At 42.9% G+C, this 12,870-nt stretch overlaps 2 protein-coding genes across 3 annotated transcripts; one reads left to right on the top strand and one right to left on the bottom strand.

The window, feature by feature from the left end:
* Positions 1-128: 128 nt before the first annotated feature.
* On the bottom strand, positions 129-2,782 carry exosc8 (exosome component 8). Its single transcript, XM_061802918.1, has 11 exons — positions 2,658-2,782; positions 2,376-2,412; positions 2,216-2,279; positions 1,999-2,072; positions 1,829-1,874; positions 1,641-1,746; positions 1,498-1,543; positions 1,132-1,228; positions 944-1,064; positions 767-873; positions 129-347 (listed from the first exon to the last, which is right to left on the bottom strand). Exons 1-11 carry the CDS (start codon positions 2,672-2,674, stop codon positions 238-240), a joined length of 825 nt encoding a protein of 274 aa, XP_061658902.1. The 5' UTR covers positions 2,675-2,782; the 3' UTR covers positions 129-237.
* Positions 795-10,337, top strand: alg5 (ALG5 dolichyl-phosphate beta-glucosyltransferase). Of its 2 annotated transcripts, XM_061802916.1 has the most exons (13): positions 795-932; positions 1,012-1,123; positions 3,249-3,455; positions 4,486-4,654; positions 5,895-5,941; positions 6,060-6,128; positions 7,179-7,271; positions 7,345-7,458; positions 8,460-8,519; positions 8,604-8,755; positions 9,205-9,290; positions 9,697-9,804; positions 9,895-10,337. In XM_061802916.1, the coding sequence occupies exons 3-13, from the start codon at positions 3,393-3,395 to the stop codon at positions 9,966-9,968; spliced, it is 1,035 nt and encodes a 344-aa protein (XP_061658900.1). In that variant the 5' UTR covers positions 795-932; positions 1,012-1,123; positions 3,249-3,392; the 3' UTR covers positions 9,969-10,337. The 2 variants fall into 2 exon arrangements, with proteins under 2 accessions (XP_061658900.1, XP_061658901.1); XM_061802917.1 differs by lacking the exons at positions 795-932; positions 1,012-1,123 and adding an exon at positions 9,468-9,620 and having other exon boundaries at positions 3,083-3,455; positions 9,697-10,337.
* The last annotated feature ends 2,533 nt before the right edge of the window (positions 10,338-12,870 follow it).

The following is a 12,870-nucleotide window of genomic DNA, read 5'->3' as shown; positions in this document are numbered from 1 at the left end:
ATTCCTCACCGCACATCTTCCCGCAAAATAATCTGATCCTGGGGGGGGCGTCTACCTCTCAAGCAACTTTTGTACGCCGGCGCTGGATTTGGAGCTGTGACCTGTTGACACCGTTCTGGACACTTCACTTTTTTTAAGCGGTCTTTGCCACCTGTTTTATTGTTATTAAAAAAAAAGATTATATATTGACAGTGAAAATACAGCTTTTAGATATATATAAAAAAAAGGTGTTCTGTTTTATGTGATGCTTTTAATGACTTTGCCGATGAGTTTATGGATTTCTTTCTGCCGGATCGTCGCTTTGCTGATCAACTCCTGGAGCTTCTCCGCGGACAAAGACGTCCCGCCTACAGAAAAATGAAAAATCGGTCGTAAAATGACATTTGCAGACAGTCCCGTCCTTCTCAAAGAAGCAGGTCGCTCTTACCTACAATAATAATGAACCCAACACACTTAAAATCTTCCAGCAACTTGACCAGATTCAAGGCACCAAAAATTTTGAAAAATGGATGATGGATTGCAGAGAACGAGTTTTTAGGTGTCTTTTGGGGAACATTTTTGTGATATCACTGCAAGAAATTCTGGTATTAGGGAAAAAGCTTTTAAAATTAGACCAAAACTAACAAACTATTTCTCGATATTTCCTCAAATGTTTGTTTTGTCTGATATTCCCTTTTCCAATTAGCTGATGTTTTTCAGTTAAAAATGTCCACCAGGAGCTGGTATGTGCCGAGATTCCGAGGTTGTCCCAAGCTCCCATCCCGACCTGGTTTGTGCACAGAGCACAGATGCCCTTCCTCGTCCGTCACCACAGTGAGGCGAGCGGTGGCCAGTTGCTCCTCCTCGGCCGTGGGGTCCGCCATGAAGATGGAGCTGCGACACAAAGTGGACGCGCTTGAGGACTGATGGCAACATTTCAACGGAAAGAAAAGGTCGGACTCACTTGTCAAAGACACAGAAAGAGGCCGCGACGGGATGCTTAAGAATCTTCAACCCGCGTCGCTTTTCCAGGTCCACCTCCGGCGTACCGGTCTCGGCGCTGAAGGAGACCTCTGGGAGTGCAGCTGTTTGGGGCGAAGATGTCAACGAAGAGCCGACGGTGACGGAATGAACGGATTTAGAGGTACGCACTGTTCTTCAGGGCGGCAAGCAGGGCCGAGACACACGCGTCCAACACGTTGCCGTCGTAGTCCAGACACATCAGGTCGCAGTATAATGACCAGCACAGCTATCGAAACAACATGACAACAAACCGATTAATCTAAAAATCTCTGTAACCAAAAGCCTGACATTTTTTGGTCCTTTTACGCTGACAACAACAAATATGATTAACATTTGACGGACTTCGTATGTTTAAATGAACAAAAGGGAATTTACAAGGACAAAAACATGCTAAAAAGAAGTAACTGATGAATTTGCTTGTCTATTTTAGCAACCAAATTTTATAATTGCTTCCTTATCAAGCGATTCGTGACCTTTACCCCCGCTATGTCTGACCTTGCCTCTTTCGATGCACAAATCCTCCATCTGCAACACTTCTGAGCTGCAGTGACAAAAAATAAAATGTCCAGATGTAAGAGAAATGGGTGTTAAAATAGATCTCTCTCTTTTTTTGTTTTTTTTTTTAAACTTGAACACACCTTTCGATGACGTCAGCCATGAACTGACTGGCAGCCTGGGCCTGCTCCCCAGGTGGCCCAGGTCGGAACTGTGAGGAGCACAGCGGTGGCAGGTCCACATTGGGCACTGGAAATGTGTTCATGCATCAAAAAAAAAAATTGTATAAATAAATTCATACATGACTTCTAGTCTCTAATCTACAACTCACCAATGAAACCTTTTTCTGGTGCCTCGACTGGCGGGTTGGCCAGCTCCTGAACAAGAACAACAACAACAACAAAAAATAATAACGTGGGTCACAACAACAACTTACTGGGTGATATTGATTCATTCACATCAGAATCTGGTGCTTTTTCTTCTATCTTGAAGCTCATTTACCGCTTTGACCCCGCAGATGACGGTGGTGTTCCCTAACTTCACCAGCGCCGAGCCTTCTGCTGTGCTAATCGACCCTGAGGACAGAACATTCATTAAAAAATACATTTTAACTCAATATTTATGTGCAAAAGGCTGGTTCAAAGGGAATTTTGGTGTTGAAATGGCTGGAAAAGTGTGGCTATGGGGAAATAGGGGATATTCCCTCCCTGCAACTCACCAATGTTGATGGTCGTGGTTCGGAATTCTGACAGTTCGCGTCCATCCGGTCGACAGTTTTCTTTCTGCAAGTAATAATAATAAAAGTAAAACTGTGTAAGGGTAATGTGATTGATCATAATCATTGCAGTATCTACATCAACCACTTTAATGTCACCCACCAGAAAGCTTCGGTGGTATTCTAAAGGTTCAGCCGTCCTGAACACAACCAAAACAAATCCAAAATTAAATACAAATAAAACTGCAAGACTCACGCTAGCATCGAATTTTATATTTTCATTGACTTCCAAACTACAAATAAGCACTCGAATTCACCAAGTTGAATTGTATACGTGCAGTAACAGGTATACAAAAGCTTCATTGGATGGGTGATTTAAGACGTCAATACGCGTAAATGAGATAGAAAAAGGCGAAAGAAATTGTGAATTTATGAGCGGTCTTACTTAAATCCAGCCGCCATGATGTTTTGGTTGACCACGTGGGTTCAGAGTTGAACTACGGAAGTCGGGAGAGGGATACGAAAGGCAATTTGTTGCGCTCGCTCATCATTTTGCCTTCTTACAAGTAATGCAGTTAAAGATAAACACAATGACTTTAGTGTGGTAAATAATGTAGGTAATAGTTCAACTGGCCGTTTAAATCTAGACAGTTAATGACAAAAAAGACCCATTGCTTTTATTTTACATCTGGGAAGAGGAAACGGGTCATTTCGCCATTCGTGCTAGTTGTTTTAATTGCAAATAATCCACCGAGTTTAGCATAATAAATCCTACAATCACATTATTATTATTATACATGTTAAAATATATGTAGTCAGTTTTTACATGAAGGCAGCTATGATGAGCTTGTCATACACCCCTCCTGGGCTACAGGGGTCACTGTAGGCTTCACTGTGCATGTCGGGTTTGTCACAAGCAATGACGTGTCAAGCCGAAACGATGACTTCCGTTTTGTCACTGTGTTCACCTGTGATTGGAAGCGAGAGGAGATTAATGAACTACTTACACAATTGCGCAAATATGCTCTTCTTTTAGTCCGAGCTTGTGGAGTTTACGGACCTTTCGGTGGTCAATGTCCTCGAAACCCAGAGAAATACAATTACAAGAACGTCAACTAGCTCCGCGGCTAGGCTGCCGTGAGAGCTAACGGCGAATCCACCCAGTGCGCTTGTCCGCAAAATGGATTGGATCTGTGAAATACTTGAAGCTTTGCTGATGTTGGCGATTGTAGCAGTAATTGTGGTAAGTAAACACATTTTCGCGTCAATGTCGGCAAGGCGAAATTCAGGTTTTCCGAAGCAGTGAATAAATGGATTTGGAAGTATTGTGCCACCTCATACTAACAGTTTTTTTACAATCTAAATATTCAAAGTTTGTTGTCATCAAAAATTCTAGTGTTCTGACCAAATATTTTTTTTATAGTCAAAATATTCAATGTAGCCTATTCAACTTAGTATTTTTGTTATTACATATTATTTTGGGAGATTGAAATAGTTACTTTTCATCTTCAAAAATGTTACCAACACAATTTTACATCATCCAAATATTCAGCGTACCCTATTCAACTAGGTATTATTATAACGTGTTATTTTGGTAGTTTTGAAATTGTAACACTAAGGTCAACATTGGTTCTTTTTTTTTTTTTTTTTTTTTTATTTTTATTGACAACAACCTGAGTACAGGTAGGGGTGTCGAAAGACACTTTCCAGTTACTAGGTTCTACGTCCTCGGTCCTCTATTTACATGATAGTTCCTCCCACCGGAAATTCCATCAAAGAACAATGCTCATATAACTTTATATACGTATAGTTCTCTGCGGTAGTCCAACAAGCCGTGACCTTGAACACGCACAATCAGCATTCTCAGTTTGAGAGCTGGTGGGCAAGGTGTCAAACTCAAGGCCCCAAGGGCCATATCCAGCACTGCCTGCGTCAGAAAGTCTTGAGCGATGACTTCATATTTCTTGCGGGAATCCTAAAATTGGAAATTGCCTGCAGGTAACGTTGAGGTTTTGGAAGCATTGTTGGCGACCAGACCGCATTTTAGAATAAACTGAATTATAGTTGAACAAATGTTATTTTACTGGCTTCTAACTTCAAACCTACTTCTCCATGAAGTTCTTGCAAAAATGTAATAACTTTCACATGTGCGTTCGCAGTCATAACCCCCTCGGAAGGAACCCATCACTACAATGTGTGTGGCCCACGCTAAAAATGAGTTAGCATCCCGTGTGCAAACTGTATGAATCTGACAACTATCTCGGTTTCCTCAGTTCGTCACGGTGGCGTACGTCACGGCCAGTGAGGTGAACCTGACGCGGGCCAACAAGGAGAAATGCTTCCTCACTACAGCTGGGAACACAGAGCCGTTTCCCAGTCTCCACGATCCCCCCTCCATAGAACTCTCGGTGGTGGTCCCGGCCTACAACGAGGAGCTGCGGCGTGAGTGACAACCCCAACGGCCTCCACCCCTTGTTTTCCCCCATCCGTTTTCTGAGCCGCTTATCCACATAAGGGTCGCAGGAGTGCTGGAGCCAATCCCAGCTGTCATCGGGCAGGAGGCCGGGCAGGGTACACCCTGAACTGGTCGCCGGCCAATCGCAGGGCACATGGAGACAGAAAACAGTTGCACTCACAATCACACCTCGGGGCAATTTAGAACACTGATTCCCAAACAGTGTGCCGGGGTACATTAGTGCGCTCTGAGTGCTCTTCAGGTGTGTTGTGGGAAGTTATCCAATTTTGTGTAATTGCTAAAAAAAAAAAAAATATTCCAAGAAATATTGTCTGTATTCATCCATTTATGCCAGTGAAGCACAATGACAGACAGAACAAAAAAATCCTCTACTATTAGATGACAGGAAGTACATACATTAATTAATTAATCGATCCATTTTTGGTGACATTTACTTTTGTTGGTGTGCTGTGAGATTTTTCAATTGTAAAATATCTGCCTTGGCGTTATAAAGGTTGGAAATCACTGATTTAGAGCGTCCACTTAGTGCATGTTTTGGGGTTCTGCGGCCCTTGTGAGGATAAGCGGCTCAGAAAATGGATGGATGGATATATGCGTGCGTGTGTGTGTGTGTGTGTGTGTGTGTGTGTGTGTGTGTGTGTGTGTGTGTGTGTGTGGTGTGTGTGTGTGTGTGTGTGTGTGTGTGTGTGTGTGTGTGTGAGAGAGAGAGAGAGAGAGAGAGAGAGCTATCCCCTGGGCTCCAAAGTTTTTAGGAGTGCGAGCCTTTGTTTTTGTTTTTGTCCTTGTAAATACATTAATAAAAACTCCTAAGTTTTTAAGAGGCATTATATTGACACAATCACTACTAGATTGAGTTGACAAAAGGCCTGTAAAGAATCAGAAGTTAATCTTCAAGCATTTTCCTCATCTGGATGGGCTTTCTTCTTCAATGAGGCATTTTTACAATTGACAAAAACAAGCCTACAACGTTGGGTTACTTTCACTTTTTGCACTCGTTATTTAAAAAAAAAAAAAAACGTACATATTTTACAGACGACTGTTATGCCATACAACTGTTAATAAATGAATAAATGACCCCGCAACTGCTCCCAACTCTAAAAAGTCGTTATTGGCACTCGTAAGTCAAGGCAGCTCAGCACTCTATCTGTCAAACGTGTAAAAGTAAAACGTGTGCTCATAGATGACAACAATGCTCTGTTGTTTCAGTTCCTGTGATGCTGAATGAAGCCATGGCATATTTGGAGAACAGGGAGGTTTGTACATTTATTTAGCATACTATAAAAAAAAAAAACAAATCCTTTCATGTTGCTGCATGCTGTTCTTAAAAGTGTCAGCGGGGGGGCGGCATTTAACAGTTTTCATACTTAACAGAGAGGAAATGCGGCTTTCACCTACGAGGTCATTGTGGTGGACGATGGCAGCAAAGACAAGACCACAGAGGTAAGTGCCTCGATTATTGACCACATGTTAGGTTATTATTATCAGTAGTAGTAGTAGTAGTAGTAGTAGTAGTATTACATCCATCCAATATCTTTGCCACTTATCCTCACGAGTGTTGCGGGGGAGTGCTGTCAAGGGGCAGGCAGCGGGGAACACCCTGAACTGGTTGCCAGCTAATCGCAGGGCACATGGAGACAAACATCCACACTCACAGTCACACTTCGGGGCAATTTAGAGAGTGTTAGTAGTAGTATTTTATATTTAAGATTTTCATGCAACTTTATGAAGGCACTTCGGTATCCTCCCCAAAACATGCATTAATTGGGGACTCTAAATTGCCCCTAGGTGTAAATGTGAGTGCGACTGTTGTCCGTATATACGTGCCCTGCGATTGGCTGGCAACCAATTCGGAGTGTACCCCACCTCCTGCCCCTTGACTGCTGGGATTGGCTCCAGCACTCATGCGACACTCGTGAGGATGAGTGGCATAGGGAAAAAAAAAGGATGGGTTGGTGTTCTTCATCAAAGGAAGGTCAGTTCACATTTGGGTGAGAATGCACACATGTAATGATGTAATAACATTTGAATAATGTCATGAATTTTTGATGTTGTGGACTTTTTTGCAACTCTCCAATACTGTTTTTGATATGTAAACTTGTGTTTTTGTTCTTTTTTGAGTCAATGTTCGATAAATTTTGGTGAGAATGATTTAATACACTGTCGTATAATGAATGGTTAAATGCCGTTGACAAACATTTGTCTAACTATATCGATAACGTAACCAAACCATTTAACTAACCTACATTTTTTGTATAAGTTGTTGATATCTTCCTTTTCAAATGTTCATATAATTGAACACATCAATGCTGCCAATTACAAAAAAAAGTTTAACGATGGACGTTAATATTGGCAACTTTGTGTGCAGTTTCTGATCAATGAATTTGAACATTTTCAGGGCAGATGGGATTTTCTCTCACATTTTGCTGAAAATTCACACAATAATGTCATAAAACGTGATGCTGTGGAATTCACTTTTTGAGCAATCACCAGGTGGCGCTGCGATACACCAAGAAGTACAGCGCCGAAAAAGTGCGGGTTCTGACTCTGGTGAAGAACCGGGGAAAAGGCGGTGCTGTGCGCATGGTGAGAGACGTTACCGTGGCGCCAGCAGCGGACGCTCGCCTCAGTGTTAACATTTGCGTGCGTCACCCTGAAGGGAACGCTGAGCTCCAGGGGGCGCCTTATTCTCATGGCGGACGCGGACGGAGCCACAAAGTTTGCTGACGTTGAAAAGGTGGAAGCGGGCCTTAAAGCTCTCAATCTCAAGAAGGTAAGAATTAAGCTTTTATTTCTATATTATTAAAAAATAATAAGTCACGACGGGCTGGACACGCGGGAAGTTTATGCATTTGTCAGACTCTGCCTGAAATAGCGTTGTATTTGGAGGGCCGTCGCGTCTCATGCAAATGCGGACTCCTGCTTTTGTTACCATGACGACCGGGCCAGAGCCAGGGTGTTGTGAAGAGGCAAAGGATACTCTGTGGCGCCGGAATTTTCCACGCGTTCAAGCAGTTATTTTTCACGCCCAAAAAGTGACGAGACAAAAATTTGAATCTTAAAAGCAAGGAACGATGGATGGGAGGAAGGATGTTTGGAAGGTATGAAAGAAGAGAAGGGAGGATGGATGGTAGGAAGAATGGAAGGAAGGAGCGATGGAGTTATGCAAGGCAAGTAGGGAGGGTGGAAGGGAGGAAAAATGAAAACTGCCAGAGAGAGGAAATGAAGGGTCTGAGAAAGGAAGGGGGGAAAAAAAGAAGGAAGGCAAATGAAATACGGAGTTCTCTGAAAGGAAGATAAAGGAGGGATGGAGGAAGGAATGTTTGCTGGGTAGAAGTGAGGGGGGGGTAAGAGTGAGGAAGATACGATGAAGTGAGGTAGGAATGAAGAAAGTTCGGGAGGACGATTGGAATCTCCTGAATGGAGGATGGACGGATGGAAGGGAGGGATGACAGAAGGGAAGAAGGGAGGCAAGGATGTTGAAGGAAGAAAGAATGATAGTCGGTGAGCAAGGAATGAGGGATGGACAATAAATGAAAGAGGGATGGTAAGAATGGGTGAGGAAGAAGGAAGGATGGATGGATGAGGAAAGAGGAATTATGGAAGGTAAAAAGGACAGGGAGGGAGAAAGGAAGACTTAAGGAAGGATTGAAGGAAGTGTAGATCTTTGTCCTACTCTATTTGTCTACAGTTTTTTTTTTTTTTTTTTTTTTTAAATAGAGAAGTTCCTTTTGCTCAATATGTCTCTTTTGAATCAATGTTTCCTGTTTCCAGGGCAACTTGGGCATCTCGTGCGGTTCCAGAGCTCACCTGGAGCAGGAGGCGCTCGCTCAGGTAACCCGACCGGATCCGCTCGCTTAACCCGACCATTACGGTGCCGCCTGTCTTCAAACGACGGTCGTTGCGTCCCCACCTCAGCGCTCCTTCTTCCGCAACATCCTCATGCGCGGCTTCCACTTCCTGGTCTGGTTCCTGTGCGTGCGCGGCGTCCGCGACACGCAGTGCGGCTTCAAGGTGTTCACGCGTGAAGCGGCGCTGCGGACCTTCTCCTCGCTGCACGTGGAACGGTGGTGAGCAGAAATGATGAGGATGAAATGCCTTGGGTTGAAGTAAAATTTGAAAAAAATGTTGTCATAGATGAAATGATAATGTACAAAAAAGTTCAATGCAACTGAACTGTACTGTATTATAACAAATTTACTGTATCGGATTACTAAAAATTCCCGATGCACGGTTTGAGAATTTTATTCAGTCATTCCGTACTTGGCGCTCGAAGGAGCCCCCGTCCCACGAATTCATAGTGTCAAACTCGAGGTGCGGGGACCGGATGTGGCCCGCCGCATCATTTTATGTGGCCCGCAAAAGCAAATCATGTATGTCAACTTCAGTCGTTTCTGCAAAAATCTATACCCATATTCCATAATCAACATTCATAATAATGACTGTACTTCAGCAGCCAATCAGAGCCAAAAAAAGTGTTGGTTTTCCAAAACCGTCGTTTTGACGTTTTCCCTCGCAGGGCTTTCGATGTGGAGCTTTTGTTCATCGCGCAGTGCTTGAAGATCCCCATCGCGGAGGTGGCCGTCAACTGGACCGAGATCGAAGGTAAACGTCGTTCGCCACATTCCTGCTCCAAAAACCTTCCGACACGGAAACCGGGATGAGGTTGAATCGTGGAGATGAGTTGGGTGGAATGAGGGCCGCGTGAAAGTGAAATGCAAAAAGTCTCGATGGTAGTTGTATGAAAGTGTGTAAAAAATTAAAAAAACAAAACGTTTGGAGGTTTACAGAAAAAAATGGGCCCGTGGACATGTCACATTGATGCTGATAAATGCAAAGGGGACAAGACCAGCAAGTCTCGATTGTTAAGCGTCACACATTCCGCTATTGAGATGGGAAATTGACGTCAACTTCAACCTTCCATTGTCCTAATTGGTACCTTTCACGCAGTACAGCAAGGCCAGAAAAAAAACAAACCATAAAACTAATTTGTTGGTTTGCGCATCCTCAGGCTCCAAACTGGTTCCGTTCTGGAGTTGGCTCCAGATGGGCCGGGACCTGGTCTTCATCCGTCTGCGCTACCTGATGGGAGCCTGGAAGCTGCAGCCTCCGATTAAGAGTGACTAGCTAGTCAGAGGAAAGACTGATTTGACTTGCAAGCCACTCAGAAGACAATATTGTTTTTCTTTTTTTTTTTTTTTTACTCTAGACCGCGTGCTTGTACCGGCCTGCTTTTCCACACGGAGGCGCCGCTTACGATATTATGACACAAGCCTGTGGTAGCTGCCACCCGAAAGCCGTGAGCATGACTAAAATGGAATGACTGTCTTACTTATCCTGTTTTTCCCCCATTACTCGTACCACCACTTTTTGACTACTGGTACACAATATGGACCTGACTTGTAAACTGCTGTGCTGCAATAGTAGCACTTCTAGGCTAGCTAGTAGCTAATACCCCTAACATGCCCAGTCGTAGTTTTCCCTCACTAGTAACATGTAGTTGTCCTCCTAGTACTAATAGAGTAAAAAGGTAATATCTAGCACTTCACCATTAGTCCAGAAATGTCAATGAGTACAGTCTTGCCTTGCTAGTACCATGGAGTTGTCATGTAGTGCAGAAATATCGAACAGTAACGGGGGGGGGGGGGGGGGTGCAAGTAAGACAGTCTTTCAAGTAGTACAGTGAATTGACGTACTGGCTACTTTTCCAAAAAGACATTTGAGCATTTATTCAACAGCCTTTATCACCAGCTTAAGGTTCATGGACGAGAATCCACTTTTTGCGCTCACTCTGGTAGAATGACTCTTGAAATACTTTTCAAATACTAGTGTCTCTTTGGGTGTACCAGTCAGTAGAACTTTAAGCTGGAAATTTTATTCCGTAGCTTTGCTACATTGCTTTACACTAGCTGGACAACTATGCGTGACTTGTGAGGCAGAAGTGTGTGCTAAGTGGTACGATCATTTTTATACTTTTACATTCAGTAGTTGTAATAGTAGCACACACTTGTCAACAAGTGCACAGTTTTGCCACACTAGTAGCACGTAGTTGACACACTTCCACCTCTCCTAGCTAGCTAAAAGTACTTTTCACACAGTTGAAATGCCCGTCGTACACGGACCTCAAGTCACGTCTGCCACTATTGCCTTTCAGAGAAGTGGCAGTAAAACAGGCCGAAATCCACATCTCAAGGTTATGGAATAAATGCTCGGACGTAAAGCGGTGGCCGCCATTTTATGTGCCAAGTTATTTTGTCGGTGAGAGGGGGGTGGGGGTGGGGGGTTGAAAAGTATTTGAGGTTGAAATAAAATAAAAACACATTTACGGAATATTGTTTTGTTTGCATTAATGAACTAACATCTTGTTTTATGGAGGCAGGTGGATGTAGAAGATACACGAGTGTTTTCAGGCAAAATTCCCTCATTTTCACAATAAAACCCTCAGCAAGAGAGATTCTGTACCAACTTCCTCCAACTTTTCTCATCCAATATCCACAAAATTCAAAACATTTGGGCTTGTTTTCCCCACTCCCCTCCAAATTGTCAGTTTTCCCTCGCACATTTTCCACACCGTATTACCGATCCTTTCCCAATCCACCTTCATGCTGTTCATCGTTCAGTGCATCTAAAGAATTCTTCACATCGCTCAAATTCCTGCAATAATTTCACTGTAAAATTCTCCAACTATACTTTAAATATAATCTCCCTCCCACATCTTTATGACTGATTCAAACAGTGGAAATTTTTCTTGCGTGTTAGTACAGACAGCACCGTTAGGTGGCAGTATTGCTTTGCAAAAAAAAAAAAAAAAAACTTCCTCCGTTTGAGATGGATGCCTTCAAAAAAGGGTGAGTAGTTTTACTTTATTTAACCTCTACTGCATTATACAGTGCTTATGAAAGTGATATTTTTATGTGTTGCCAGTGATATCCAGCAGAGGGTTCCAGATCATTAAGCAAAAAGTCAATAACACGCAGGTATTGACATCCATCCCCCATCTAATTACACCCCGTACATTTCTGACTTTGATGAAGATAATCCTCACTTGGTTTTATTTTATTGGTGCTCCTAATATTTTGACATATCTTAAGAGACCACCTGTATTTTTTTTTCTTCGTAAACGTGGGAGCAAAAAAAAAACAAAAAAATTCTTCCAAGTTAAAATAGTGAACTTCCCCTTATGGAATTCTTAATCAAAGTAATTGAAAATAAAAAAATACGTAAAAAAATAATAATAATACACAAGATTTCCACCAGCAATGCAGAATCTGGATCTTTTGAAATTGAATCTTTTCTGTGTAATAACCTTAAAATGAAAACATTTAAGCATTTATCATGGCTAGTGACTGAGGAAAATGGTCCTTTTAATTTTTTGTAATGGTAATAAGACATCAGTTATCTCAGATGTGTACCTCAAAACTGGACTTACCGTACAAGCCAAAAGTTTACACACAATTTAAAAACAACAGTTTTGGATAAATGTTAAATTCCCCTTTATAGTCCTGCTGTATTTGCCCACGATGAGTTACTGAGTCCTGATGGGAGCAGGTTCATTAAAGACGCGTCGTCGTTGTTGTTGTTTTGTTGTGTTACTTTGCGGGTTTTGTTGGTCTTGTCCACGGGAAGGAAAGCGACGACAGATGTGAGTCCACTGTGTGTGTACGTGTTGATCTTAATTGCAGGTTGTGTGTCTTGTGACACTATTACTTCTTGAGTGAAGGGCTTACGCTGGATATGTGTTAGTGAAATCCATCCCAGCTATCTTCGGGTGAGAAGCGAGGTACAACCTGAACTATAAATCGTAATAATTGTCTAAAGTCTTTTAATTTATTCATTCACAAGGTTGACAATATTTCTAAATGCCCTCATTGAGTTCGAGCTGTTGTACCATATTGGATTTAATTATAAATGATATGAGTAACCACACCTCCCGTTTGTGAGTGAAAGCCACACTCGGCCAATAGGCTGGCAGGGAAGCCCCCCTTGCCCCTCCAATGCTTGCTCAGAGGGGGGTGGGCTCGGCCGCACGCCTACTCATCCCCGTACTCCTGAGCCCCTCAAGTTAAAAGTGGTGCGCGCCACTCGCACACTGGCAGTTCCAGGACGTCAGCTGGCGTGGATGCACACCATCTGCACGCCTGGAGGCTTTCTTGCGCGTGTGAGTGTAGTTTTTATATCCACTGAC

The sequence above is a fragment of the Syngnathoides biaculeatus genome, chromosome 18 (genome assembly GCF_019802595.1).
Source record: "Syngnathoides biaculeatus isolate LvHL_M chromosome 18, ASM1980259v1, whole genome shotgun sequence".
NCBI lineage: Eukaryota > Metazoa > Chordata > Actinopteri > Syngnathiformes > Syngnathidae > Syngnathoides > Syngnathoides biaculeatus.
Note: the sequence above shows the minus strand (reverse complement) of the source record. Positions and strands in the feature narration are given on the sequence as shown.